Source organism: Daphnia carinata, chromosome 6 (genome assembly GCF_022539665.2).
Source record: "Daphnia carinata strain CSIRO-1 chromosome 6, CSIRO_AGI_Dcar_HiC_V3, whole genome shotgun sequence".
In the NCBI taxonomy this organism is placed as follows: domain Eukaryota; kingdom Metazoa; phylum Arthropoda; class Branchiopoda; order Diplostraca; family Daphniidae; genus Daphnia; species Daphnia carinata.
This window is the reverse complement of record NC_081336.1, coordinates 246,483-274,185: the sequence shown is the minus strand read 5'-3', so window position 1 is coordinate 274,185 and position 27,703 is coordinate 246,483. Positions and strand designations below refer to the sequence as shown.

At 39.0% G+C, this 27,703-nt stretch overlaps 8 protein-coding genes and 4 long non-coding RNA genes across 18 annotated transcripts in view; 5 read left to right on the top strand and 7 right to left on the bottom strand.

The window, feature by feature from the left end:
- The window catches only part of LOC130690401 (integrin-linked protein kinase-like), a 56,406-nt gene that overhangs the window by 27,453 nt on the left and 1,250 nt on the right, over positions 1-27,703 (top strand). Inside the window, exons 1-6 of one of the 2 annotated variants that reach the window (XM_057513415.2) lie at positions 26,213-26,350; positions 26,410-26,530; positions 26,592-26,757; positions 26,822-27,014; positions 27,089-27,169; positions 27,231-27,670. In XM_057513415.2, the coding sequence (XP_057369398.1) occupies positions 26,442-26,530; positions 26,592-26,757; positions 26,822-27,014; positions 27,089-27,169; positions 27,231-27,670 (969 nt within the window). In that variant the 5' untranslated portion in view covers positions 26,213-26,350; positions 26,410-26,441. Of the gene's footprint in view, positions 1-26,212; positions 26,351-26,393; positions 26,531-26,591; positions 26,758-26,821; positions 27,015-27,088; positions 27,170-27,230; positions 27,671-27,703 lie in introns of those variants that run through there. The other variant, XM_057513416.2, reaches the window with a different exon arrangement.
- Positions 4,235-5,087, top strand: LOC130690443 (uncharacterized). Its single transcript, XR_009000991.2, has 5 exons — positions 4,235-4,272; positions 4,335-4,428; positions 4,498-4,680; positions 4,730-4,817; positions 4,886-5,087. It is a non-coding gene; the product is annotated as an uncharacterized LOC130690443 (long non-coding RNA).
- Positions 7,498-8,009, bottom strand: LOC130690449 (uncharacterized). Its single transcript, XR_009000997.1, has 3 exons — positions 7,908-8,009; positions 7,654-7,837; positions 7,498-7,591 (listed from the first exon to the last, which is right to left on the bottom strand). It is a non-coding gene; the product is annotated as an uncharacterized LOC130690449 (long non-coding RNA).
- LOC130690446 (uncharacterized) lies at positions 8,622-9,285 on the top strand. The gene is made up of 3 exons (XR_009000995.2): positions 8,622-8,744; positions 8,838-8,980; positions 9,043-9,285. It is a non-coding gene; the product is annotated as an uncharacterized LOC130690446 (long non-coding RNA).
- On the bottom strand, positions 9,561-11,031 carry LOC130690445 (uncharacterized). The gene is made up of 5 exons (XR_009000994.1): positions 10,901-11,031; positions 10,725-10,829; positions 10,413-10,663; positions 10,285-10,352; positions 9,561-10,196 (listed from the first exon to the last, which is right to left on the bottom strand). It is a non-coding gene; the product is annotated as an uncharacterized LOC130690445 (long non-coding RNA).
- LOC130690383 (uncharacterized) lies at positions 12,643-15,653 on the bottom strand. Of its 2 annotated transcripts, none has more exons than XM_057513393.2 (5): positions 15,538-15,653; positions 15,241-15,434; positions 15,069-15,167; positions 14,247-14,996; positions 12,643-14,172 (listed from the first exon to the last, which is right to left on the bottom strand). In XM_057513393.2, the coding sequence occupies exons 1-5, from the start codon at positions 15,636-15,638 to the stop codon at positions 12,842-12,844; spliced, it is 2,475 nt and encodes an 824-aa protein (XP_057369376.1). In that variant the 5' UTR covers positions 15,639-15,653; the 3' UTR covers positions 12,643-12,841. The 2 variants fall into 2 exon arrangements, with proteins under 2 accessions (XP_057369376.1, XP_059351807.1); XM_059495824.1 differs by having other exon boundaries at positions 14,247-14,990.
- On the top strand, positions 15,786-18,738 carry LOC130690384 (uncharacterized). The gene is made up of 3 exons (XM_057513394.2): positions 15,786-15,945; positions 16,007-17,025; positions 17,091-18,738. Exons 1-3 carry the CDS (start codon positions 15,876-15,878, stop codon positions 18,360-18,362), a joined length of 2,361 nt encoding a protein of 786 aa, XP_057369377.1. The 5' UTR covers positions 15,786-15,875; the 3' UTR covers positions 18,363-18,738.
- Positions 18,592-19,368, top strand: LOC130690434 (mitochondrial import inner membrane translocase subunit Tim8-like). Of its 2 annotated transcripts, none has more exons than XM_057513452.2 (4): positions 18,592-18,733; positions 18,836-18,980; positions 19,053-19,097; positions 19,156-19,368. In XM_057513452.2, the coding sequence occupies exons 2-4, from the start codon at positions 18,840-18,842 to the stop codon at positions 19,324-19,326; spliced, it is 357 nt and encodes a 118-aa protein (XP_057369435.1). In that variant the 5' UTR covers positions 18,592-18,733; positions 18,836-18,839; the 3' UTR covers positions 19,327-19,368. The 2 variants fall into 2 exon arrangements, with proteins under 2 accessions (XP_057369435.1, XP_059351811.1); XM_059495828.1 differs by having other exon boundaries at positions 18,647-18,779.
- LOC130690422 (clathrin light chain-like) lies at positions 19,359-20,781 on the bottom strand. Of its 3 annotated transcripts, XM_057513438.2 has the most exons (7): positions 20,634-20,777; positions 20,409-20,567; positions 20,199-20,294; positions 20,000-20,137; positions 19,827-19,938; positions 19,738-19,749; positions 19,359-19,664 (listed from the first exon to the last, which is right to left on the bottom strand). In XM_057513438.2, exons 2-7 carry the CDS (start codon positions 20,560-20,562, stop codon positions 19,481-19,483), a joined length of 696 nt encoding a protein of 231 aa, XP_057369421.1. In that variant the 5' UTR covers positions 20,563-20,567; positions 20,634-20,777; the 3' UTR covers positions 19,359-19,480. The 3 variants fall into 3 exon arrangements, with proteins under 3 accessions (XP_057369421.1, XP_057369423.1, XP_059351810.1); XM_057513440.2 differs by lacking the exon at positions 20,199-20,294 and having other exon boundaries at positions 20,000-20,143; positions 20,634-20,781; XM_059495827.1 differs by lacking the exon at positions 19,738-19,749 and having other exon boundaries at positions 20,634-20,774.
- On the bottom strand, positions 20,878-22,021 carry LOC130690421 (mitochondrial coenzyme A diphosphatase NUDT8-like). Its single transcript, XM_057513436.2, has 3 exons — positions 21,714-22,021; positions 21,415-21,643; positions 20,878-21,258 (listed from the first exon to the last, which is right to left on the bottom strand). Exons 1-3 carry the CDS (start codon positions 21,947-21,949, stop codon positions 20,968-20,970), a joined length of 756 nt encoding a protein of 251 aa, XP_057369419.1. The 5' UTR covers positions 21,950-22,021; the 3' UTR covers positions 20,878-20,967.
- On the bottom strand, positions 22,102-23,735 carry LOC130690438 (uncharacterized). 2 transcript variants are annotated; one of them, XM_059495826.1, is made up of 7 exons: positions 23,613-23,735; positions 23,396-23,544; positions 23,192-23,337; positions 22,985-23,122; positions 22,799-22,903; positions 22,580-22,738; positions 22,102-22,495 (listed from the first exon to the last, which is right to left on the bottom strand). In XM_059495826.1, exons 2-7 carry the CDS (start codon positions 23,539-23,541, stop codon positions 22,305-22,307), a joined length of 885 nt encoding a protein of 294 aa, XP_059351809.1. In that variant the 5' UTR covers positions 23,542-23,544; positions 23,613-23,735; the 3' UTR covers positions 22,102-22,304. The 2 variants fall into 2 exon arrangements, with proteins under 2 accessions (XP_059351809.1, XP_059351808.1); XM_059495825.1 differs by having other exon boundaries at positions 22,102-22,738.
- LOC130690411 (WW domain-binding protein 4-like) lies at positions 24,461-26,111 on the bottom strand. Its single transcript, XM_057513426.2, has 6 exons — positions 26,032-26,111; positions 25,878-25,950; positions 25,618-25,809; positions 25,333-25,552; positions 24,957-25,218; positions 24,461-24,873 (listed from the first exon to the last, which is right to left on the bottom strand). The coding sequence occupies exons 1-6, from the start codon at positions 26,094-26,096 to the stop codon at positions 24,624-24,626; spliced, it is 1,062 nt and encodes a 353-aa protein (XP_057369409.2). The 5' UTR covers positions 26,097-26,111; the 3' UTR covers positions 24,461-24,623.

Genomic DNA, 27,703 nt, shown 5'->3' with positions numbered 1-27,703 from the left:
TCAGTCATGCCGAGGAACTATTAGCTCAACCTATTTGAGGAAATCAACAAAACACATTGGAAGGGCAGAACACACCTGAAAACACAAAACGTCTTCAGAGATTAGTTCAAGAAAATGTAGAACAGATTACTGTAGCCACTATTTGATAGGAACGAAAGACTAATGACTAGGGTCCAGCAGAGATATTAGGTAATACATAATCACTGATATAGAAAATTGCATAATGAAAATCTTGTTTAACTTAGCAATCTAAACAGAGGAGCTTCGACGGATAGGTGATCTTTCGTCGTTTAACGTTTTTATACATTCGTGGTTGCCGAAACCGTTGTCCCTACCTCTTAATCGAAATCATGATGGCCGATTTTCGAATTGTTGACCAATGGGATTAGAGATACCATTCCTTGTACAATAATGGCCGACTTGGGAGAGTCGACCAATGAGATTAGTGTTTAGTATTTCCCGCATTGTACGTTCCTGTTCTGATGGCGACGTTTTAGCTCTGTAGTTTCTCGCTAATGTGATTGAAATTTCACAAATATTTTTCAGAAGTTAGCGGCTAAGGTTACCAAAAAGGAAAGAAAGGCAGGGAGAGTGACGAATATATGTCAATTGTCTTCAATAGTGTAGTTCTTTGACTAAAAATATGTAAAGGTTTGTAGCTGTGGCAAAAATTGGAGGGAAAGCTGAAAAGAAGATTGAAGATTTTTCATTAGTCAGGCACCGAGGCACATAGGCTGAGGTGGATGCTGCTCATAAATTCAAAATTTTTGCGTTTTAACTAGAATTTCAATATTAAATTGTCTAATTTTGTTTCTGATATAGAAGGAAGAAACAGACAATTCAAGTAGCTGGATAAATCATAGATGCCATCCTTGCTGTTGCACTATTAAATACCATGCATGTCATTTGCCTGATGCCCTCAGCAAGATGACTGTAATCAGGGCCTTCCCTGAATGTGTACCACTAGATTCACACCTACTTTGTGCTAACCAGCTTACATTCACACTGTACTTGAAGTAAAACACTATGAAAAATTGTACCTTAACTGTTTTATTTTCTTTCAGGTTGGGTTAATTAGCCATGCTGAAAGGTTATATACATGTTATTTCCTGATGGATGATGCACTTGAGAAAATTTCTGTAATCAGTGCCTTCCCTGAACGTGTAACATATTGTTAGCTTTGGTGCCAGAGATTCTTACCTACTTTCAGCTAACCAGCTACATACATGCTGTACTTGAAGTAAAACACTATGATGAAATGTACCTTAACTGTTTTATTTTCTTTCAGGTTCTTTTAATTGGAGATTCTGAAGGTTATATCCACATGCAGAGGATATTGTATTGGAGATCTAAAAAAGTATTGTGATGTCCTAACACCATTGTTGTACAGGTTTGTCAACATAGTTATCAGAGAGCTATCCTAGTGTTTCTATGACCAGGGTCATAGGTGTAGAGTATCAGAGTGAAGAAATCAAATCTCTTTGTTGTCAGTTGTAGCTTGCAAACCAATTGATTGGCTATTGACAAACAAATGTTCTTTGTCAATCTTTAGTAGTACTTAAAAATAGCAATTCTGGTGGCGACAATGCTACATGGGTTGGGTAATCCTCATAGTCGACGAAAGGTTCCAAATTGTGGAATTCGCCATCGGTCGATAACAATTCGTGTTTGCGTTCAAAATTTATTACGCTGATCCCAAATATCATTCATCAGAAGGTTTAACGGTAGTATTTTACTGTAATGTCTACTTGGAGTACAGCTTGCTATGAGAGCTGAAACTCGAAATATTTTGCAACCTTTTTGTTTTGTTATTTTTCAGTGAGTAGCGTGCCTACCTTTACCTTTCAACGAGGATTCTGCACGAATGCAACCGATAGCTGATTCCACCGCAGTAATAGAACAGCGACTAGGATTGTGAATCGTCATCAGCGCTTGGACTGTTTTGTATTGGTTTCTTTATTTATATGTCTGAATTGCGTTACGTTGTCCACTTTCTAGATAGAAGAAGCTACGCTCAAAGGTGCATCAACTGAAAATCATTGTCTGCAATTACCAATTTGGAAAACATGTAGGTAACTAATCAAGACAGTAACATTCTGTTAACAATGGTAGCGTATCTTTTGGATATGCCGATTATTTGTTGTGCGTTTGTGTTCGTTTGCTGTTGGGGTTTGATGTGATGATGAAAGGTTCGCATTTTTAATTTATTCTAGAAGACCTAAAGTCGATCACGTCACATTTTCGTAAGCCAGTATTTGTTTCTCGATGGGGTTTCTGCTTAGATATTGTACATCGTCGACGCCGATTTACAATGTCTGTCAACAGACGACGTTTGGCAATAGCGGTTTCGGATAATAGAGAGCGGTAATGCGCTAATAGGGATCCAGATCAACAGATGGGACAGTCGCTAGTAGAAATTCCTATCAGCAGTTGGGGTAGGTAGGATCTAATAGGAAATTCTATCAACAGATAGCGGTGCTAGTAAGAAATCCTTCCAACAGATGGCGTGTGCTAGTAAGAAGGCGTTGCGCTAGTAGAAAATTCTATTGACAGCTGGCGTTGCGCTAGTAGGAAAAGCTATCAACAGATGGCGTTGCTCTAGTAGGAAAACCTATCAACAGATGGCGTAGGCTCTAAAACGGGTACCTATCAACAGCGTAGGCTCTAATACAGATTCCTTCCAACAGGTGGTGCTAACTCTAGTAGGGGTACTTATCACTAGATGGCGCCGACGCTACAAGGGGTATTTATCAATAAATGGTATTGGCTGTAATAGGGAGTCTAAACTATAGACGATATTAACGCGCAAGTAGGTATTCGAGCTGACGGATAATAGTATTGCCATACTATTATGGCAATCCGTTTTACATAAAAAAAAAAAAAAAAATGTCGGAAAAAAAAAATCACACTTTTTTTTTTCCGACACGTAGCCATCTACCGCTCAGACTCGTTATTACTGGCGTAGGCAATTTCTGTCCATTGGATGCCATTCGCAGTAAGTTCAGTAGCGTGAACGGAGAATAACGCGTGGCTGGAGGAACAATTGAAAAATGGATAAGATAATACAACAAAAGGATGGTAAGTATAAACATTATTACATTGGTTTTCAATTATTAATTATTGTTTATTAGATCAAATTATGAAGCTGCAGGCGCAATTATTGGAACAACACAAAATATTAGATAACAGCAAAGCTAAGGATGGTAAGGCCTAATACGTAGTGATTCTATTTATTTGCTTTTATTCATTTGTGTTTTGTAGCTCAAATTTTGAGTCTACAAGCTTAGTAGGGGAAAAAAACAAATTGGAATGGAACAGTTTCCAAACAGTGAAGCAGGTTTTTCCAAACTCATCCCTAACTGAACATGAGGATGAATTGGCATTAGGCGAACACAGTCAGGTACCTAAACTTTTCAAATAAGAATTCAAAATAAGTATAGAATTTTAACAAACAATTATTTATTGTTTAGTTATTCAGTCTACCACCTGACAGTGTGTTAAAGTTAAATTCTGTTAGTGCTGCACTAAAAGAATTGTTAGTAATAAGTCCATGCAGCGAACGAAGTGAACAACTGTGGGACCGTATTTGGGCTGAAAATGGGTGTGGTACGGAAACCCAGAAATAGCACGAGTTCAACATAAAACATGAATTAGGTACTTTTCGGTTTTTTGTCTATCGAAAAAATATTTTTAATGCTATTATTTTGCATTCACAGAATTTTAGCAGGGGATCAAGTCAAGTCTGGAAGTGTTACAGGATGGAAGAGTCAGCCTACAGTTGAAAAAAAACACAGAGTGCATTACCATTAAGGTATGAGGTAAAGTAATAGGGTATGCACATTGTCTAATGAGAAGTACCATCTTGTGTGAATGAATCCTGTATAACAGCAATCCTTTATAGTTCTGTCACAGCTAGAAGCCTCAAATAATTCTGCTTCCCTTGCTAAAGAACAACTTGTCATTTACGCTCAGTGTTGGTGAAGCTGGGTACTTAAATGACAATGAGGATGAATTGGCATTAGGCGAACACAGTCAGGTACCTAAACTTTTCAAATAAGAATTCCAAATAAGTATAGAATTTTAACAAACAATTATTTATTGTTTAGTTATTCAGTCTACCACCTGACAGTGTGTTAAATTTAAATTCTGTTAGTGCTGCACAAAAAGAATCGTTAGTAATAAGCCCATGCAGTGAAGGAAGTGAACAATTGTGGGACGTATTTGGGCCGAAAATCAAGATATGGCACAAGTTCAACATGAAACATGGATTAGGTACTTTTCGGTTTTATGTCCATTGAAAAAGTATTTTTAATGCTATTATTTTGCATTCACAGAATTTAATGGGGGATCAAATCAAGTCTGGAAGTGTTACAGGATGGAAGAGTCAGCCTACAGATGAAAAAACACTGAGAGTGCATTACCATTAAGGTATGAGGTAAAGTAATAGAGAATGCACATTGTCTAATGAGAAGTACCATCTTGTGTTAATAAATCCAGTACAACAGCAATCCTTTATAGTTCTGTCACAGCTAGAAACCTCAAATAATTCTGCTTCTCTGTCTAAAGAACAACTTGTCCTTTACGTTCAGAGTGTTGGGGAAACTGGGTACTTAAATGGCCCTAAAGAAGTTTTAATTTTGCTGCCATTGCAGAGATGAACATCATACATGGACTCTTTAGGTATGAAAGGATTTTTCTTCAGATAATTTTGAAGGATTTTGCCAACCAGGTCTAATCTACCAAAAAAAAATTTTATCCAAAAGGAAAGGATTTTCATGTACTGGGAACACAACTATCAACAATGCAACATTGTACAGGTGCTAGTTTATCATTCAAGAGCCTTATACAATGATGTTAATCTGCAATTTGTATGTCCTTTCCCAAGCTTCCACCAGAAGTTGAATCTATGAGTCATGTAAGTTACATGATCAACAGTTGATATGTTTAACGGTGTTGTTTTTCTTTTCTCAATATAGGTTAATAGTAACATTGGATCTGAAAAAATTCTTGGTTGGGGCAAGACACTGAATAAATTGTATTGATTGGATGGATGACATGACATTTCTATACTTAATTCGGATTCCCCAGACGGTATTTTATATTTCAAAAATTGAAGTGCATATCTGGGCTCCCTTCCTTTCCGTAGCCCCGTTTCCCCTTGACTCGTAATAAGCCCGTAGGGGGTCATGCCCCTACTGTACGGTATATATAAAAACAACATATACCGAGGTTTGGAGGGCTCTGGCCGGAAAGGGGACGTGGATGTCCGCTTAGTCCGATGATGTGTTCACGGAGGGCTCCGTGGCTACCCACAAATCCGAACTAAAGGTTAATCGCTCCTGTAAAAATGTTCCAAATCTTCAGCTCTTCTTCCGGCTTCTCTTAGCCAATCACCGGGTAATCTCCCCGGTGGGTCAACAAGGCAGTGTCTCCCCCTGCCTGGGTTGACGGCAACTTTTGAAAGGGCTATTGTGCCTTTTTAAAGTTGCAAAAATAATTGTACTGTGCAGAGAATTGTCAATAAATTTTTTTTATAAAATATTTTTTGCAAAATTTGTCTCTTTCATTGTCTGTGTTAGCTGTGTTCACACATTACATTTATAAACTTTTTTTTTTTTGTTTTGCTTTATTTGTTTTTTTCACCTTTGATGGTAAGCATTGTTTCCATTGGTTTATCGTTTATCTGTAAGCATTCAACTATTATCCAGGGATCGAACCCTGGATGTTCGGCATACCGCGCCGCTGCTCTACCAGTGAGCCATGAATCATGTGATGACAAGTTAGCTTTTTTCTAGTCACTTGTGGATTTGCATTTCACTTAGAATAAAACTGAAATGCACTGCAACATACTCTTCTACATTTATTCTACTTCATTTTAACACATATACTGAGGTTTGAACCCAGAGTAACAGGAATCACAGCTATAGGCTCTACCACAGAGCTATGAACCTTACGAATACAATAGAAAGATAAACATATAGTTGTGAAAGATTGCATAAACATCCTAGACGATAACATATGATATGCGATAATAAAATATTTCGATATATCTCGTGGCTCAATGTTAGAGCATCGGCGTTGCACGCTGAATGTCTGGGGATCGGTTCCCATACGAGTAAAATAAAATACCAAATTACTTCAAAAATTATCCAGATGTAACACGTTATTCCTTGAATTTAAGTTGAAGAATTCAAAGAGTGTAATTAATAATAACTGAATACTTACAGATAAACGATAAACCAATGGAAACAATGCTTACCATCAAAGGTGACAAAAACAAATAAAGCAAAAAAAAAAAAAAAAAAGTTTATAAATGTAATATGTGAACACAGCTAACACAGACAATGAAAGAAACAAATTTTGCAAAAAATATTTCATAAAAAAATTTTATTGACAATTCTCTGCACATTACAATTATTTTTGCAACTTTAAAAAGGCACAATAGCCCTTTCAAAAGTTGCCGTCAACCCAGGCAGGGGGAGACACTGCCTTGTTGACCCACCGGGGAGATTACCCGGTGATTGGCTAAGAGAAGCCGGAAAAAGAGCCGAAGATATGGAACATTTTTACAGGAGCGATTAACCTTTAGTTCGGATTTGTGGGTAACCACGTCGCCCTCCGTGAACACATCATCGGACTAAGCGGACCCCACGTCCCCTTTCCGGCCAGAGCCCTCCAAACCTCGGTATATGTTATTTTTATATATACCGTACAGTAGGGGCATGACCCCCTACGGGCTTATTACGAGTCAAGGGGAAACGGGGCTACGGAAAGGAAGGGAGCCCAGATATGCACTTCAATTTTTTAAATATCAAATACCGTCTCGGGAATCCAAATTAAGTATAGAAATGTCATGTCATCCATTCAATCATTACAATTTATTCAGTGTCTTGCCCCAACCAAGAATCTTTTCAGATCCAATGTTACTATAACCTATGCTGAGAAAAGAAAAACACCATTAAGTATCTCAATTGTTGCTCATGTGACTTACATGACTTATAGATTCAACTTCTGGCAGAAGCTTGGGAAAGGCCATACAAATTGCAGATGATAATCATTGTATAAGGCTCTTGAATGATAAAATAGCACCCCTAGAATGTTGCATTGTTGATAGTTGTGTTCCCAGTATGCTGAAAATCCTTTCCTATTGGATAAATTTTTTTTTTAGATTAGACATGGTTGGCAAAAAGCAGGAGAAATGCTTTGTCATAAATTCAAAAAATTTTCAAGAAAATTCCTTTCATACCTAAAAAGTCCATGTATGATGTTCATCGCTGCAATGCCAACGAAATGAAACATCTTTAGGGCCATTTAGGTACCCAGCTTCACCAACACTCTGAATGTAAAGGACAAGTTGTTCTTTAGCAAGAGAAGCAGAATTATTTGAGGCTTCTAGCTGTGACAGAACTATAAAGGATTGCTGTTACACAGGATTCATTCACACAAGATGGTACTTCTCATTAGACAATTTGCATACTCTATTACTTTACCTCATACCTTAATGGTAATGCACTTTCAATGTTTTTCAACTATAGGCTCACTCTTCCCTCCTGTAACACTTCCAGACTTGACTTGATCCCCCGCTAAAATTCTGTGAATGCAAAATAATAGCATTAAAAATATTTTTTCGATAGACAAAAAACCGAAAAGTACCTAATTCATGTTTTATGTTGAACTCGTGCTATTTCTGGGTTTCCGTACCACACCCATTTTCAGCCCAAATACGGTCCCACAATTGTTCACTTCCTTCGCTGCATGGACTTATTACTAACAATTCTTTTAGTGCAGCACTAACAGAATTTAACTTTAACACACTGTCAGGTGGTAGACTGAATAACTAAACAATAAATAATTGTTTGTTAAAATTCTATACTTATTTTGAATTCTTATTTGAAAAGTTTAGGTACCTGACTGTGTTCGCCTAATGCCAATTCATCCTCATGTTCAGTTAGGGATGAGTTTGGAAAAACCTGCTTCACTGTTTGGAAACTGTTCCGTTCCAATTTGTTTTTTTCCCCTACTGAGCTTGTAGACTCAAAATTTGAGCTACAAAACACAAATGAATAAAAGCAAATAAATAGAATCATTATGTATTAGGCCTTACCATCCTTAGCTTTGCTGTTATCTAATATTTTGTGTTGTTCCAATAATTGCGCCTGCAGGTCCATAATTTGATCTAATAAACAATAATTAATAATTCAAAACCAATATAATAATGTTTATACTTACCATCCTTTTGATTTATTATCTTATCCATTTTTCAATTGTTTCTCCAGCCACGCGTTATTCTCCATCCACGCTACTGAACTTAACTGCGAATGGCATCCAATGGACTGAAATTGCCTACGCCAGTAATAACGAGTCTGAGCGGTAGATGGCTACGTGTCGGAAAAAAAAAGTGTGATTTTTTTTTTTTTTCGACATTTTTTTTTTTTTTTTTATGTAAAACGGATTGCCATAGGGGGGGGGGGGTAAAACGGATTGCCATAGATGCCATCATTCATGGCGAGATACCCATGATTGAATCTTGGGAGGTTCTCATCTGGTAAAAGAGACACCTAGTGAACGAAGTTCTAACTATTTGCCAGCTTCCTAACTTCAGTAAAGAGATCATTTCAGCATGGTGTTCCGTTGGAGAAGGTCGTCATAATTGTTTCATGGTTGAGAGCCTACGAAACCCATTTGTGCATAGAATTTACATCCAAATTGCTGCTCCAATTCCTTAGTGATCCGAGGATTGATGTGTAATCTTGTTTATTGTGTGTAGGATTATGAAATTTTGCCATCAAAGATAAATTTGTTCTAGAAATTGTAATAACAGTAAATATTCTCTTTAGGAAAAAACTCCTGATGCCTACTACATCCTGCATGGTGGTCCACTGCAATGGTTTGACTTCCTTCCTCGTGTTATTAGAGATGGTTACAACTCAGAAGGTCTCCTGGAAGATAGTACGACTCAGTTGAACATAGCAGAAACCTAGTGAAGTTAAGCTGATGGTGAGCTGATTGATAGTTTTTTTAATGACAATTTTTAAATGTTAGATAACCAATGATTCGATTTTGACTGCCACAATCTGCACAAAGATGAGGAGATTGTTGCTCGACTGAAATAACCATGTGCTCAATTGGGTTCCAGTTCGCCAAATGAGATCTACAATCTTCGCTGAGTATCGTTGATTTTTCATATGCTTGTTTGGGAAAATGCTGTTCTCCTAGCTGTAGCTAGAGTGCTTGGTAATTTTAGTCACATTCTGTCTTCGTAAAGTGTTCGTAAACTGTGCATATGTCGGCTATGAGAAGTTGTTTGTCCAATTGTTCTATAATTTGATGAATTAGTTCAAGATTGGAAGTGATAGCCAAGTCTAACAAATTTGTTCAACAGTTAGAACGTCCTAGTCTTAATTAATAATCTATATATAAGTTTAACTTTTAAAAATAAACAAGTCCAAACTCATAAGTTGAAAGAATTGCTTTTTATTTGTCCCGCCATCCACCCACAATTCCTCCACTGTTTTACATTTAACACAACGTACATTACATTACAATACAATACATACATACATACATACACTTAGTTTACCCGTTGGCTGCCACGCCATATATACAACCCTTAGGTTGCGCTTCTACTATACTACGGGCCATGTCTGAAGGATCCTTGACGAAAAAGGGACTTGTCCGAAGACAAGTCCGGGCTGATACGATGGTGGAAACCTTTACAGGGAATGCACACCCTCAGGTAACACCACCGCATCGAACAAGGGGAATCCCTACGGTGCATTGCCTGAACGCCTTACGGCGAATCTTGGGCAGTTGCGACTGCTCCACCCCACGGCACATAGACCATGGAGTAGAGCAGCGCGGCCCGTCCCTACAAGCTAACAAAAAAAAGGGGAGAAAAATGGGTGGCAGCCAACGGGTTAACTTGCAATACAGATAAAACAAAAAACAAAATACAACGATACCCCGACGGCGAATTGATGACAGGGCAACTACGAGGCGAAGACGAAGCGACGGGCGAGGCGAAGACGAAGACGAAGCGACGGGCGAGGCGAAGACGAAGACGAAGCGACGGGCGAGGCGAAGACGAAGACGAAGCGACGGGTGGCGATGAAATGAGAACAGGGCGAAAGAAGGTGCAAAACTTAGAATCTTAATGATCAATTTTGCTTGGAGCAGAAGACGTAGATGGCATAGCTCTAAATGGTAATAAGAAAAAAAAGTGTTACTAGAAGAGGAATATATGATTATTGACAAAATTTTAATAGAGAAGGCAAATTGACTTACGCCAGTTGTCAGGACATGGAAAATTATAGGCCTGGCAAGTTTGAGATAGAAGACAACAATCTGCAGTTCTATAATGGGACATCAAATTTAAAAAAAGCAATGATAGACAGGAAATAAACATAAAATACCAAAAAATAATGCTTCTGCTGCCCACATCTTTGTATGTTGGCTGATTAAGTAGAGATAACATGAAGACTGCTGAACTGTAGTGGCTAATCATAAGCACCACAACCAAGAGAAGTATGCTGCATTTTCCAGTCTGGAACTGACAGAAGTTGAAATAGACAAAGGGTTTTAGAATGAAGTGGTGGTATTCCAATTAATTTCTCACGCTGACTGTCCTCTGGCTTCAATTCCTTCTTGGTTATAGTTTAAGAGCCTGATCACAATTATAAGATCAGTTTTTTATTGTAACGGTAGCCAAAATTTGAGTTAAATACCTCTCAATGAGGTTCATACTAAAGTGATGATAAGCAACTGATAAGGGTTGCAAAGATTTGTTTAAAGTTCACCAGCTTGCTAGGGAGCCGATAACAAGGGATTACCTGTTACATGCAAAACAATGGATTTGGAGTATTGCCATAAAACAACGAAATATGGAATAGTAATAACGCACCGTTATGTTTCAGCTGAATTTTCCTTTGGAACACCGAACTTAATGAATATTTCAAACACGATTGTTCACTCGTTGCTCGTAATCACACAACGATAGTAATTCACCATTGCGATATCCAGTTTTTCTTTCTGGAACTAAAGATTTTCTTCTCCTCTTTTTTTTATTAGATAACATGTCCTTATGTTTTGGATGAAAATACATAGGAAACGTAACACAATTAAGGAAGCTAACAAACAGATTCAACTGCTTACTTGTTTCTTTAAGGAGCACAGTAGTGTCATCTAGTTGTAATTTCTGGAACCAAATAAAAAAATTACTTTAGAAAAGAAATACAAAACTTGCTGGTTCTTTGCTTGTTTGCTTGTTTGCTTGGCCTTTATCAGTCTCAGAAAGTTCATTCTTTTTCAAGCGCAACAACGAAGTAAATCAACTAGTAGTCGCAGGACGAAGCGCTTACAATATCGCAGATAAGCAACTCGCAAGATCAAACAGCAGTGAAATAGCATAAAAAACACGAAAAAAAACCGCCATACCATATCAGTTATGATTAAAATGCTTGAAATGTTTAGAATATTAATGTTCATTTTTTACTTTTTGCAAAGTTGAAACCAAAATTTACCGGAAGTGACCGGAAGTAGTCTATATCTCCAGAAATAGTGAACCCATAACAAAATGAATATGATTTTCGTGATCCTTATGAAATTTTAGGTATGTCGGACCTACTTTGACCTGTTTTTGGCGAAAAGTCGAATTTGGCCAAAATCGCGATTTTTCCTGAACTATAGTTCAGGGAAATTTGCGATTTTTGACGATTTTCGGGTATTTTCTACTGACACATGGATTCGACCCCAAATTTCACGAGGATTACGAAAATGTCGGTCTTTTTTCGTTCAGACCAACAGATAGTGAGTTATTAAGCATTTTGAAACCGGATCTTAAACCGGAAGTTGAAATTCCGAAAATGTAAAAAATGAACGATGTTCTTCTTTAAAAGGAGCGCAAGATCTGCATAGTTTCAGTCGTAAACTATAGTAAATTAACATAACATGGCCATTCAAAGTTCGTAAAGTTCAGTTTTTAGGTACGACCTGTATACCACTTCAAAGCACTACCACACTTATAATAATTGAAGCAAATGTTTCAAAACCATTCCCTTAATTTGATAGCCATCAGAATTAAGATGATAGTGGAACAGATATGGTTATGACCAGAAAAAGTAAACAGGAGATCCAAATCTTGCGGAATATTGATAGCAAATAGCACATCTGGTTAGAATCTCTTGAAGGTTTATTTCAATAAAAAAATCTTTTGTTACAGAGTGGGAATATTTTGTTGCATTGAGAAATGAATGCTTCCATGCGTGTAACAATGGCTTTATTCAGAATGATACAACATGAGACCTGGTTTTCCAAAAGTACGTTAATATTACCTTGTTCTATGCTCAACAGCTTACATTTTGTGTTGGTAACGAAGCAGCGTAAAATTTGCACATCAATAATAGGGGTGGAGGTAAAAACAACAAGCTATTCCGACGAAGTAAACCCAAATACACGCTTTCAACGTAACAACAAAGTAAACAATGAGAATCGCATGTCAAAAAATAGTTCTGATTTCAGCCGCTAGAGGCTGGTGAACTTGCAGCGCCGTCCGCTGGAAATTATATTCGGCCATCTTTTAAAATAAGCCGGCTTTTCCCATTTTTTATTTTATCGTATCAGTCGTATCAGTCAAATGCTATATCATTTAGCCAACAAGACGTTATTTATTATCGTAACTTTGTTTGCGCTGCATACATCGACAGACCCACAAATGTTTCTGATATAGTATGTTCCGTCTTGGCATTGCAGAAATACCCTGGGTTGGCGTTTCATATGTACGAGGTTCGATTCCTAAGAACTCGCAATGAAAAAATTAATGACAAATAAAGAAATTCCATGGATTTTAGAAATCATCCACATTAATGTCTAGAATTAGTGCAGAATCATCACTGGGTCCATTATTAACATTATCTTCTTCTAGTTGATAAATCATAGCGTATTGCTGACGTATCTGACGGCCACGAGATTCGACTTTTTCCCTCATCCGCAATTTCTCTTCTTCAATCAATTGTTGGATTTTGAGTTGGTCGTCAATGCAAGATTCAATTAATTGATTCCTTTTGTAAAACATAACTGTCGAATTAGTTTCTTGGAAATTCATCATTTGATCCAGTGTGTGCACCCGTGGCATCAGGTACTTAGTGGAAATACCAGTATACGTAGCAGCCATGTCGTGAACTAAACTCATCGCCTGATTGGCTTTAACAGTTTTCTCTTGTATTGCCTGGATGACCCAGCTTTTGAGTTGGCCATTGCCCCTTTTGAAGGACTCCGTGCCAATCGTTGTTTCCAGGTGATTGACAAAATGCTCCACATTGCTGTCGCTGATCGTTTTAATTATTTGAGATAGCTGGATGAAACAACGAACCAGTAAACTCCAGTTCTTTTTGAGCGAGCTCATCTCGGTCATGCCCGCTTCCAACATTTTCACGGCTTGCTCCAGTCCCAATTCTTCCGCTTTCCATGTGTGAATTTCCTTTAATACACGTATGGATTCGTCAGTCTTGGAGATTATTTGCTTCCAATGACCATTCAATGAGCGTCTCAATACTTCCAACTTTTCTTCGTGCAGTGCGACTTTGTAATATGCGTTTGCTTTTGCTTGCTCGCCAGTCCAAAACTTTTCACCCGGACGCGTAACATTTCCAGAACGAATGTCATATGCCGGCACCCTTAGAGCGACATTTCTTAAATATTTCGCTTCTTCATTGAAGGACTCCATCAACTTGCGCACTCTTTCAAATTCCTTTTTCCTCCATTCTTCGAATCTGGACTCTTTGTTCGTCACTTCCGTTTGCTCTAACCCATCTGGCATTTTTGTAGTGTTGGCCAATTGGTGTAGCTGGTCAATAGTTTCTAATCCCGTTTCAATAACTTCTCTGATTGGCCCGCATTGGCTGGTGATGTTTAAGAAATTCTTATACTCTGCCATGTCTTGCGTCTTATTATAGCTCCCTTTGGCGGAATTGATGGACAGCAGTGTTTGGTACTCGTTCAAAAGTGTCAAACTTTTAGCGAAAATTTTGAATGTAGGAAGATAATGGTCGTAAATGCAAGGATCAGGTGGTGAGATGGCAGTATCATTTTCTTGTTGGATTGAACTTTCTCCGTGAGACGAAGATCCGAATCTATTTCTTCCACCGAGCATGGTGGTTACAAGTTTCATGGCGCTACCTAAAAAAAAAAAAGTATGAAATCAAACATTTACTTCAAGCTAATAATGGCTATGAAAATGAAAGCTACGCTACCTAAGACGACGTTAAAAACAAAGTGTTTCACATTCATCCCAAAACTTTCCATAGCCGTCGGAACTGAAAGTTGTGCCTCCTGTAAATCCTTTAATCCTCGATCGAACCCATCCAAATCCTTTGTCACTCGTTCCTCTAAATTCTTCAGCGATTGCTGAAGAAGGTCGGCTGTTAATTGACTGGTCGACTGCTTAGCGGACAACTGTAACGTGCGAGCTGATTTGACGTTATAGGAACTAACGGCAGCCAAATGAACTTCATCTGTCAGATTTGACAGCCGACCAAAAGCGATGGATACCTCCTCAGACCAGTTTACATTGTCATTAATCGACTTCATGACGACACTCAACGGTCTGTGTAAACGCAGTTGAATCAATTGTACATCTCCGGTGCCAAGGATGTCGATAGCCGCTTTTATGTAGGCAGGGATGGTGAGCGTCGAGAGCCGTATCTTGTTCATGTTGTTATGCGCGCACAAGAAGGCCCGATAGCTCTCGTGGCCGATTTGCAACAAGGATCTTCTGAAGCTGTCGGAATGTTTCATGTAACGAAATCCACCAGACGGCACATGTTCATTCAGCGGGAAATCATCCGTCTGACCAGCTGCCATCATCATGGTGGCTAGAATTCCCATGCTACTTGGTATGGGGATGAGGTACTGCTCCCAGTTGAGCCCAGTATTCATTTCGATTTCAAATGCCACTTCATTGCTGGCAGCCACAGCTTCGTTTATACTACTCGCCACTGTTACTAGATTAAAGGTTATTAGTTATTTGCGTACTATCGTATCAGCAGACGACGCGTATCGGTAAAAATACTCACATTGGATAGGTGCAGGAGTTGTCGTAGCTGTAACTATACTATTCGATGAATTTAGCTGCTGTCTTCTCTTCTCCTCTAGAAGTCTTTGGCGCCTTTGGGCTAAAATTGTCACCATTTAAAACATTACATTATAAAAAAAAAAAGTAATATAGATATTCAATAGTTGACTTACAAAAGGTCTCTCTTGCTCCTGATGCGATGATTATCAAGAAGCATGTTGCCAGTAAAACTAGCTGATGTCTGTTGTCCATTGCCAAGAGGTTCCAAATGATTGGGTTTCCTTTTCTTATGTGTGAGCAAAATGAACTATCGTCCAAATTTATATGCAAAAGTCCAGTCGCCCATGACTGCTCATGGAATTTAAACCTAAACAATTTGTTAAACAAAAAAAGACACGTATCTATTCGTTTAGTGTAACACAAGCTTATCGTAAGAAACTAGTTATGAAGAAAAATAAAATTAATCGTACTGTGTGTCGCAGATGAACGTGACTTGAAAACAAACACTGCCACGCTTAATTAAGACATTTCCTCGAATTTGCTGAGACTCACTAAACGGCAGCAGGGTCATCGAAGTCAGCAAACAAGTTTCGTGATGCGTTTGGTGGGTTTTTTCACAAGTGTTATCAGTTCACCCCTTAACTGCGTTGTTAATTTTTTTTTATGTCAAGGCGATAAACACGAGTTCCTTTTTCTAGTAATTGTCGAATATCCAATCAACTGGGCAGTATAAAAGTTGAATCTCTTGGCTTGGGTCTCGTCAGATGATCGGCATCTACTTGAAATTGACAAGTTGTTACGCCACAAAATGAACATTCGGCTGCAGCTCGTTTTACGATTTCTACTGGTCTTCGGATTCGTTTCTTCACAAAGAACCGGTAAGACTAAATTTAAAAGGTATCCATTTCAATTCGAAAGTTAATTTCATATTAATTAAAGGAAAGAAACATACCGAGGCTGGTGGTTTCCAGTACAGCGTCACAGTTCCAAAATCAAAGTTATTGTCCGCCAGCAATGCCGTGTCCAGCAAGGAAGCAGTCGATGAAGATTTTAGAAACCAACTGAGTGCTGAGATGGGCTGGGAGCATTTGCTCTCTCCCGCACCACTCAGCATCGGATTGCTCGGCGATTTGATGATCATGTCGACTCAGACGAGAGATTTCCCCATCGACGGACAACTGCCGAACAGAGGATCCATTCTCTACGTCAAATATCCAAAGAGTTTCAGAGCCACACTAGTCCAGATTGCTAACGAGGGCCAGCGGGCCTTCATGGTGGCCCACAACAACATGGACAAGATCCGCTTGCTGACAGCCGACGTTCCCGGCTACATGAAAGAGGCCACAGGGATCCTGGTGCAGGGCGACGAAGAGTTGGTGGCTGATTACCTTCCAGCACCCATGTTTCGTATCAGAGAGGCTGCCAAGTCCAGTGTTATTTTGTCGAAAGCCGTCGTGTGGCAGTTTGAGCATGTCATGAACTTGACAGCAGAGGTTCTTGAAATGTGCACCAGTGAAAAAAGCCTTCAGGAGGCCAACTTAGAAAAAGCCGTACGGGAACAGAAAACTGTCAATTTGACTCTGACATCTTTCCAGCAGTTGGTTGATCAGTTGAATTCGTCCATAGCTAGAGATGTGGCTCTTATGGATCGAGCTGAAGAGGACATGAGAAAAGCCTTGAAGGATATGCCAAGTGGGTGGGAAATGATTGGTATGGACTTTGTCCAAAACGTAGGCGATATGTTAACTTCGACCTTGCAATCCATCGGGACAGTTGGTGGTCTTCTTAATGGAGGGAATCGAGCCCATTCGATGGGCGGATCATCAGTGGCAGCCGAGTCAACCATTCAGCAATTGACTGGAACGTCAGAATCAGCGCTCACCACTGACATCGATTGGGATCCCTGTATTATTCAAAAACGGAATAGTATCATTAAATTGGACACGTTGGTCACTGAGGTGAAATACAATTACAAACTTGCTAAAGTTGCGTGTCCTAACTGACATCTATTCTTGCAAAACAGTTGCGTAACAACTACAAGCAATTGGCGTCGATCGATTCATCCAAAGGCCGCTACAATCCCGATAGCGACAAATCAAAATTAGATGCAATCGCTTCTGATGTCGAGATGTGCCCACCATTAGCAGAAACCGTTGAGCGAGGTTTGCTAATAGTCACAGAACTTGCACAGCTCGCTCGTCAGCAGAAACCTGAAAATATTACCAACGAAATTTTCAATAAAAACCGACAAACTGACCTTGAAAATATCGGGAAAAATGCCGGTTTAGAGTTCCGGAAATCGGTCCACAAAATGAAGGATTTCCTAATGCGATATAAGCAAGCCATACCTAATAATACGCCGCTCTTTTCACGCGGTCGTCAGCAAGCCAACTCCAAAGGTTTGGCTAGTCAACAGGCTCTCGCATCCTGCCAAAATCGGGCTGATATGGCTCAGGCAACATTGTTGAGTACTCGCCAGGCAATGGAGAGAACTAGAGAGCAGATGATTGAAAATAACAGAGAAGTCATCAAGCTGTTGTCTGAACAGCAAAATCTGAAATTGGACGAGATTCGTTATGATGAAATTATCAAAGCCTTAGAAAAGGGTATTGAGAAGTTAGCTATCCTGAGACAACACTGGACCCAACTGGTTATGTTTTTTCAGAAGATTGCTAACATCGTGGAAACCGTCGCAGCCAAGAGTATAGAAGATTTTGCAAATCACATCGATACAACTAGTTTGAAATTGAGAAATATCCACAAGGAACTTGTTATCGATCAGTTGTACGCCAAGGCCATCAAGGCCACACAAGCTTCGTCTTTTGTTAACAACATGGCTACAACTTATGTTAATGTCTCTGACAAGTTCATCATGCCTCGTGTATCGAGTTTGAGCAAACTCATTGTCACTGACCCCAAAATAGCCGAAGTTGAAAGGCGAAATTTGCTAGGCGATTGCACCAAAGATTCCGAGGCCATCATAGAAATGATCGTCACTGAGAAGGAGTCGGTCATTCAACGTATCGAACAGCGAGCAGCTCAGATCAAGAAAGAGTACGCTTTTCTTGATCAGGTGAAGGAACGGCAAATCAAGGAACTTCGTAGGAAAGTAGAATTGGAAATTGACACAGAGCAAACAGGACGACAGATCAGCGTCAACGAGCGGCAAAGCAGAATAGAAAAAGTTCTCGTGACAAGAATTGAGCAGGATGAATTTCTCAGAAATAATCACATCTTAGATGCAGACGACGATAATGACAGATCCAGCATGGAAATTGACCCTGAAGAATTTTAATTTTGCGTTCATTGCCATAAGCACAATACAAAAATGTATTCAGATATTTTCTGTAGAAAATAAATGTAGCTCTACCTACAAGCTCCCATTCCATAACATATACACAAAATCAATCATTAAAGTCTAAGATTTGAAGTTATGACAACGTTCAAATTTCTTTCCCTTGCAGACGAAGCTTACGCTTAGAAACAAATGATACACGCGTGAAGAGGAAGGATTATATTCCCGACAATTACATACTTCGTAGAAAACCTACGTATTAATTTGCTCGCACTCGTTCTTTACGTGAACTATAATAACTTTAGTTGATTGGACTTGTATGAGAATCTGACCACATTGTATCCAGGATCTACAAGAAAATAAACTGTGAAGTACGCTTATCTTTTGGCTTCTAAAGAACACCAGTCATGTGAACTGGTATTTATATTTACATATAATAACATCAGTCACATTGGATTTTTTTTTCGCTACAGAGAAATGTTTGGCTTTGGTGCTAAGAAGTCAGAACCTGAACCTGCATATTCTGTAGAGCTTGATTCTGGAACTCATGATGTCATGCCTAGCAGTCCTATAAACTTCAGTGAATCTTCGTCTGCATCTGATGATGCAGAACTCCAGGTATAACTTGGAATTTTGTAAAAAAAAAAAAAAAAAAAAAAAAATATCACTTCTTGATTTTATTTATTACAGAGACACCTCATGCGAGAACAACAAAGGGCACAATTTCAAGAACAAGTATTAGCCTTACTATTGCATTAGTAAATCAATTCTTATTCGTCTTCATTCTCTACAGATAAATAAGTTCAATGATATTTGCTGGGAGACGTGCATCGACAAGCCCAGCAGCAGATTGGATAGCAAGACCGAAACATGTATAGTTAACTGTGTAAACAGATTTATTGATTTGAACTTGTTATGTGCACAACGATTTGCCCAAATGCTCCAGCAACAAGGGGGTTTCTAATCCATTGTACAAGTTATAAAAGAATAAATTACTGGTAGTTTAGCTTAGTTTATTCCTTATAAGACTAAAACATTTATTGTTGGAAATGGGAAAGATGAATTTCTAAACTTCTTCAACAAAACTGATAATGAGTGGTATAAAAACGTGAAAAAGTTTAATGCCCAACGGCAGTGACAGTCGGATTTTGTTTCAGTTGAAGAATAATGGAACGCATACGAGAGACATCTTTGTTGTTTCGGCTGGCCTTTGGATTAAAATCACAAAGTTTAGCAATTCGTTCCCATTCTTGACCGGGCTCTATCTCTGTTGGTGTGCCAATTAGCTCCTTTTCGGCATTTCTGTGAGGGAAAAAGAATAATGTATATGTGCGGTAGAGAATAAGGAAAAGCCATTGCACAGTCAACAACTTACATTGCCGCCTCCCTTAAATCATAGGTTGCATTAAAAGATAAACAGGATAAAGCAAAGAATAGCTATAGGAAATATTAACGAGTACTAACCTATTGGCGGAACGGGTTTTATCAATAGCTTCCTTGTGATGTTTGTACCATTCTTCTAGCTCTTTCTTAGCCGCTTCCTTCATTTCCTTCTTTTTTCGTTCTTCTTCCTCGTCTTCTCAGCAACATATTGATTAACATACTGTAAATATATTTCTAAGACTATCAAACAGTACCTTTTCTTTCCAAGCGTAATTTTTGTTCCTCTCTCCATTTACGTATTTTTTCCGGCTCCTCTCGTGGAACAGAATTACTCATTTGAGGTGCATAGCCATTCTCTTTCAAACCCATACCAGAAAGTTGATTGCTTAATCCTGAAACTTCAAAAATTAAAAAACAATCCTTGATCAATCATCTCACTGTTAATTATCCCACCATGGTCAACTTCAACTTCGGAAAAGGCATCCCCACCAAAGTTAATAGCCTCTTCGCTAGCTTGGACTTCAAATGCATTTTCGGTCATGAAATCATCTAAACGCAATCAAACTGTCAATTCTAATGGCATTCAAATTATCAAGTCAAAATGTTTCTAAACACGACAACAATGAAAGAGTTCATCACATAAAAGAAGTAACACTGATCTACCTTGAATAGCTTCCACCGGTTCTGGTTGTGATACTGCGGGTATGAGATCTTCTAATCCAGCTAACTGATCGTGTTCTCTCGCTAGAAACTCAGCAGCCGGATCAACTTCGGCAACTTCCGACATTCCCGTGAAGTCATCGCCAAACGCGTCCATCGTTCCTAATGTGTTACGTTTTGTAAGTTAATGGGAAATGTACTTTTTGCAAAGCAACCTAACATACTTACTGTTTAACAAGAAGATTGTTGGGCAACAATGAGGAAGTATCTAGCGACTGAGAATGACACCTAATACACACCTGCCAGCCTTGCAGAATTCAGATCGATAAACGCCCCGACACGATCCGCCTGAACGCCATCTAGTTGTTGTTTTGGCCGTTAGGGTGGCATTTAGCGAAGCGCCTAATTTCAAAACTGCCACAGCTTGATGGCTGACTTTTACGAAAAGTTGGATTGCGATATTTTACTACACTTAAATGGTAGGCAGTATATTCAAGGAAGGCTTTTTTTTTCAGTTTTAACTCGATAAATTTTACTAACGATTACTCTCTGCCTGCCTTTTTCACTTATCACTCGAAATCCTACAGATTCTTTTGACGAACGGTAGTTTCAATTTGTACACATCTGGTATTAGAGCACTAAGAGTTAAGTGGGTGATGATGGCAGTCAAGCCCCATATCTTTGGATGACAATTGTCATTGGTCTGCTGGCCAAAATAAACTGGCAATGTGTATCCAGCCATGAACTGGGTGAAGGCTTGATTTTTCTCCTCACACAGCTCAGCTACAGTGCAAATGACGGTGTTTGAAACTTCTTCAGGATTTGGCTTCAAGCTGGATAGAATCAACGGTTCCTACGCAAAAGAGGATTTTTTTTATCAGGTGTAATTTTTTTATAAGGTGTAGTGAGCGCCTTTTTTGTATTCTTTTTACATCTGTAGGCTTCCCCCAACAGGTTTTAATAAAAATCCGTTATTTAATATGAACTTAATGCATATGTGTATACATACCTTCAATAAAGCAATAACTGGTGTAATAGCTGTTTTGCCATCTCTCCCCTGTAGAGATGGTAATTGTGCCCAAATCTCAAATAGATCTCTGTTTAAGCCCAGTTCTTCTTCCGTTTCTCGCAGGGCAGCACCTTCAGCGTTTTTGTCCACACTGTCAAATTTTCCACCAGGGAAGCTTATTTCCCCCCCGTGGGATCTCAAATTAGATGATCTAGCTGTATAGAGCAGGCTGAAATATTTATAAATAATAGCAGAGTCACAACTTTGTGCAATCCAATGCCTTTTTATGGCTTTTATACCATGATTGGTCATTGACCAAAACTAAAGGAACTAAAACTGCAGCACGTTTCAATAGTCCTATTTTATCTCCATCGACTACACCACGAATCGAAGAGGATCGTGCCCTATGCAACTTGGATACTTTATCTTGCAATGATTTTTTTCTTTCCTGTGAAAATAGCTCACATGCAGTGAATGGGGGAACACAGCAAAAACCTCTATGAATTGCAAACGGAAAGAATTTTTTGGAAATCATAGGGAAAGCGGGAAGGGAAGTATCGAAATGGCAAATGTTTATTTACTTGCTAGACGTCTTCAAAAATAAGATACTCCGAAGCCTCTCCTAGCTAGTTGTATGGCTGCATTTTAAATCGTCGAAAATTTTGGCTTTTTAGACATTATGCTGAATCCATGATTAACAAATTTATTAACAATTCCCAGCTAAGATTTTTTGTTTTTTACAAACTTTCTAGCAAATCATAGCAGCTGCTTATTCGCGAGTAGTGTACAATTCTTTATCTTCCAATGTACCTTGACCTAAATCGCCTTCATAAGCCACTGCTGCTATAGGGGCAGGTTCTTCTCCATTCTTCGATTCTTTAATTTTAAGGCTACCAGTCATCTTCTGGTGCTCTAACTTCATCTTCAATGATAACTTTTTGCTCACTAGGTGCATTTTCTGGAGAAGTGGTTGAATTGGAGGTATCAGACTGAGTAAGCTCGTCGTCTTTTGCAGGGGATTGGTGTGATTCCAAAGTAGATGGTTCGTTTGCAAAAGTGTTCACGTCCTCGTTCGTTTGGGCTGAAGGGTTAGGTTTAGTAATTACATCACTTGCCAATGCATCTTCACGGATTGGGGTTTCTGATTCAGCAGGACCTTCTTTACCTGATTCAGAAGTCTCCGATCGCGGGGTGATGGCTTCATGTTCCGCATTCTTAGGATTGATTTTTTGGAAAAGGCTGAAACCCCATTTACCAATCTCAGTAGTCATTCCTACCACTCGGTCGAAAGGTTTTCCGTTTTCATTTGGGATGGCGGGACGAGCTGGTAATACCACAAATATTTAAAAAAAAACTTAAAGGCATTCCAACGAAAATCTTATACCTCCGACAACAAAGTGATAAGCAATTCGGGCATTTTTAAGAGCCAATTTGCCGGTATCATTCGCTAAAATTTTAGTTTGATCCGGATAGCATAACATTCCCGTACCTGCCACAAGTATTAATGCAAGGTTTTATTAATCAGCATAGTTATTTTTTTTTAAATATTGTCCCATAAAATGGGATTTACCTCCCAAACCAATCAACAAAGATGAAATCTTATTGAACAACCCTCTTCTCCTTGCAGCAATCAATCCAGTAACCATTCCTCCCAAGGCCAAAGCCCCGACCCTGGTGGTTGTATCATTTCTCACACGCCAAACAGCTTCTACAGTTGACGAAAGATGACAAAGACGTCATTTGGAATAATGGCTTAAAAGGTTTAGTGAGTGCATACGGCTTGTGTGAGCTTTTCCAGTATCAACAACATGAATGATGTTGTCTATAATAGGTTGGTATTCAGCTTTGATATTGGTGACTTGAATCCGTGTTGTTTTAACAAGTTCCTCCAATTTATTAGGTGGTTTTGGTGTATATTCCCAACTATACAAAAAACTCCACTAATTATGAAGCAATCATTTAGCTTTACTTCCAATCTTACCTAACAGGTTCAGGATAAAGGGGAATTGATGAGGCTTTCACTTTTTTTGCACTATTATTTATTCCATCCGAATTTTCTTCATCAGCTTTTGCGAGCACGACCGGCAGTCCAAACGCTGCCGAAGACAGCATCATAAAAGAATTCATTGCCTAAGATAACGACGAAAGAAAGAATACACTTTACGGGAAAATAATATCTTAAGGGGTATTATTATTACTTTTTCGATGATGTCCCCAAAAAATCAATGCTAAAATCCTAAAACTACCAGTTTGCTGGTTGGCAGAGGTAGCAGACGACACAGTTTTTTATGACGGTCATATGAGGCTGGGAATGCTAAAAAACGAAACCACAGTCCAAGATTTCCAATCCATTAAATATTGTTATGAAAAACAATCCTTTTTTACTTACCGTATATAAACAAATGGCACTATAAGACGAACAGCGATTGTTTAAAAGCTATACAAAAAAAACCATATGTAGACTTAAATAACCCAACCCTACTTACTGAGGTTTAGCGCCAATTCTGCCCGTAGCTCTATTTAATATTGTAAATAATTGAAATATTCTGCCCACACATGACTTTTCTTTAAATCACCGTTTTTCTTTTTGTACAGGATGCTGTACTTTGAGATGCCTTTATGAAATCGAAATTCCATAAGAGCCAAGCTCTGCAACCTTTGCTGAGTATGAAGAGGTGTCACGGCAGGTGAGCGAATAGGAGCATCCTCAAGATGTTCGAAGTAACGTAGTTTTAGGCAGAAACGTACATAAAACTTTGCTAGAATATAGCTCTCATTCTTTCTGTTTGCAACAAACCCAGTAAAAGCTAGCTTTCTTCCAAATTATTCGAAATTTGTTTCCAATAGACAGAATTTACTTTTTAATTCACTTTTCGGTGGCTTAGAATATTCTGTTCTTGCTTGATTGCTTCTTTGGAACGAAACAAGCCGAATGTTCAATTATGGACAGTACGCGCTGTTCCAAAACGATACAGTTAACAATTTCACGACTTGTTACTGTCTGATATTATTTCATAACGTCAAAGGATCGAACAAATTCGGCCAATATTGGAAATGAATCATAATGTATCTTGATATGATTGGGCTGAAATGGCTTTTCCAGTAGACCATGAGCGATGTACGAAAACAATTGAACCATTACGTGGAAAAAAGAGCTAATGGAACATCTGATGGCAAAGTTAAAACGATACAAGATAAAAGGATTTTTGTTAGTCAAAATTTGATTCTCTCGTCCTTAAGTTTTTCTTTGACCCTTCTTCACCAATTTTCCTTTTTTTGAATTCCGATTCGCCCGGCTCCCGCTTGACTAACGATCCCATAAGTCCGGTAGCAGGTGCAGCTGTTTTCTCAGTAAACCTAATTTTTGGTTCTGCAGGAACGACAACCGCTGCGGCCTTGGCAGCATTAGAGAACTTAATCTTTGGTAACTGTAAATTCACAGGTTGTGCAGGTTCAGCTCTATGTACAAAGGAAAAACATTTAAAAAATGTTAATAATAAACTAGAAAGTAAACGGAAATAATAAAATAGAAGACGTCTTACGCTTTTTGAACTGTTTCCCATTGTCCGTAAGGGTTTACTGGTGTTGTCTCAGCTGCTGCTTGTTCTTCTCCTTGAAATTCATCATCATAATCTTCATAATACTCCTCTTCCATTTCCTTCTTCTTCTTCTTTTTCTTCTTCTTTTTAGTGATTATTGGTTCAGCTGATGTTTCCTTTGTGTCGGTTGTAGCATTTTTCAGTTCTTCCAGCTGTTGTTCCATTAGTGTAACATAGCCCTCAGCAGGGGCCTCCCAGCAAGTCTCTGTCATGACCAATTTTGTTAAATTAATTGAAAAAGTGAAAAGAAAAATATACATAGCTATAATTTTTGTTTCTTTTATTTTTATTAATATTTTTGTTTTGTGTTCTCGCTTACCATTTGTCTCAACATTCCAGTAGTATGAATAGCCCTCAGGTGAAAGGGCTTCATGCCAAACTTTTGGGGCTGGCAAAAGTGGCATGGAAGGTCCTGGTCCACTCCCGACATAGTTAGCTGCAGCTTGGAGTGCAGCAGATTCTCCTGACTTGAGGCTCTTAGGATTGGCAGCAGCATGTTCTATCACCTTTGCCACATGTGAATGCTGACTAGCCATGTTCTGTGAAAAATTTGGAATACATGATTGTAGCACAGTACATAAGTGCAAAAAACAATAATGCTTACTCTTGCTGAGAGATCTGGATTACTTGTCAAGTCTTTGTGATATGCTCGCATTGCAGCTTCCTCCATACGTTGGAGATCTGTGTTTACTTGTTGCTGCTGTCTATATTCAATTTCACCCTTCCTGGTAAGCTCGGTAAGCCGACGAGCTACCTGGGCCTTGTGTCCCTCACCACGTTCATGGAACTGAACACTCTATAGAATAATAGGGCACGCGTGAGACTTAAACATCCCTTTCATAAATACATGACAAATTACGATACCGCTTTGTTATCTGTGATCCAGCATTTACAAAAATCGCAGTACTTTTTAGGCAATGATTTCCAATATTCCGTCCTAATGAAATAAATGAGTGATGAAAGTGTGTTTATTATTTATTGAATGTATACCAATTAAAATTAACATCATGACACTTACATTTTGACTGTTGATGATTTGCAGTTCGTATATCGTGACAATAGATGGCTTTTATCACACACCATCTAGTCGCTATTTCCAAAACTGTGTTACCAAAACAAATGCCCAAAAAAGGCCATGTGAAAGAGCAAGACGACGAAGGAAGTAAGGGCCATCGCCCAAACGTATTTTTGTGAGAGTTTGTTCTTGTTCTGATATATTTATTATTTGTGTTGAAATTCAACAGCGAAGACTATTAAATCTTATCTACAAGTTTCTTGGTTATTGGATAAACCTTTGCCAGGTTGCTGGAGTCAATTTAATCACATATAAACAAAAGGTATCCATGGATTTTATCTTCTCTACCCACATAATAACATGAGCATACTCTGGAAATAGGTTTTAGTCATTCAGGACACTGGAGGAGAAGAATGGAGGATATATTTCATTGGTGCAGGGAAGGTAATGCCATGCAGGTTCGTGTTTGGCTGGATGACACAGAACATGATATGAATCAAGGGTAATTAATACATTAAATAACTTATTTGTAGATGTATCCTAATTCAGATGTTCTTTGCTAGGGACGACCATGGGTTCAGTCCTTTGCATTGGGCAGCCAAGGAGGGGCACCTTAACTTGGTGACTCTGCTCATCCAACGTGGTGCTAGAGTGAATGCCACAAACATGGGGGACGATACTCCCCTACACTTGGCCACAGCTCATGGTCATAGAGAAATTGTCAGCATGGTATAATGTAGACAAAGTTTAAGCATTATTAAGATCATCAAACTAATTTCCTTGTATTCTCCAGTTGCTAAAAAATAAAGCTGACATCAACTTTGTCAATGAACACGGTAACACCCCTCTGCATTATGCTTGCTTTTGGGGTTACTCCAATATTGCTGAGGATCTGGTCAATTATGGCGCTTATGTTTCTGTTGCCAACAAGTACGGCGAGATCCCTTTGGACAAGTGTAGCGGAGCTGTAGCTAAACGATTGCACGGTAACTAGCAATTCATTTTCAGGCCGATTACGACAAGGTTACGTTTCATTTTTTTGTTTGTCGTCGTCAAACAGAATTGGCTGTTGAAAATGGACAAGATCTAAAGCGAATCGGTTTCAAGGACCAAAGCTGGTTAGGACTAAAAACTCGGAGCCGTAAGTACATTGGTTTACAGAGTCCGATTTCATATTCCGCTTGAAAACTGAATTACGTTAGGCGATGCGACTCTGTCTCGTCACAAGGGAATCAACATCCAAGAATTGTCGCTACACAAAAAACTGGCGATAACACCGTCGGGAGAATCGTGGCGTGGAACGTGGCAGAGTAACGACATCGTGGCCAAGTTCTTGGCCGTTCGCCAGTGTACGCCAAGAATCTCACGCGATTTCAATGAGGAATTTCCCCGACTACGCATCTTCTCTCACCCTAACGTGTTGCCCGTCATCGGCTGTTGTAACGATCCGCCCAATCTAATCGTCATCAATCAATACATGATCCATGGATCGCTCTACTCGGTCCTTCACCAAGGCGCTGGACTAGTAGTCGACACTGCACAAGCGATTCGATTCGCCCTTGACGTCACACGCGGCATGGCCTTCCTCCACTCGCTCGAAAAACAGTTGCCTAATTTCACTCTGTCCAGCAAACACGTTATGGTAATGGATCTAATTTGAAATTCAAAAAATTTA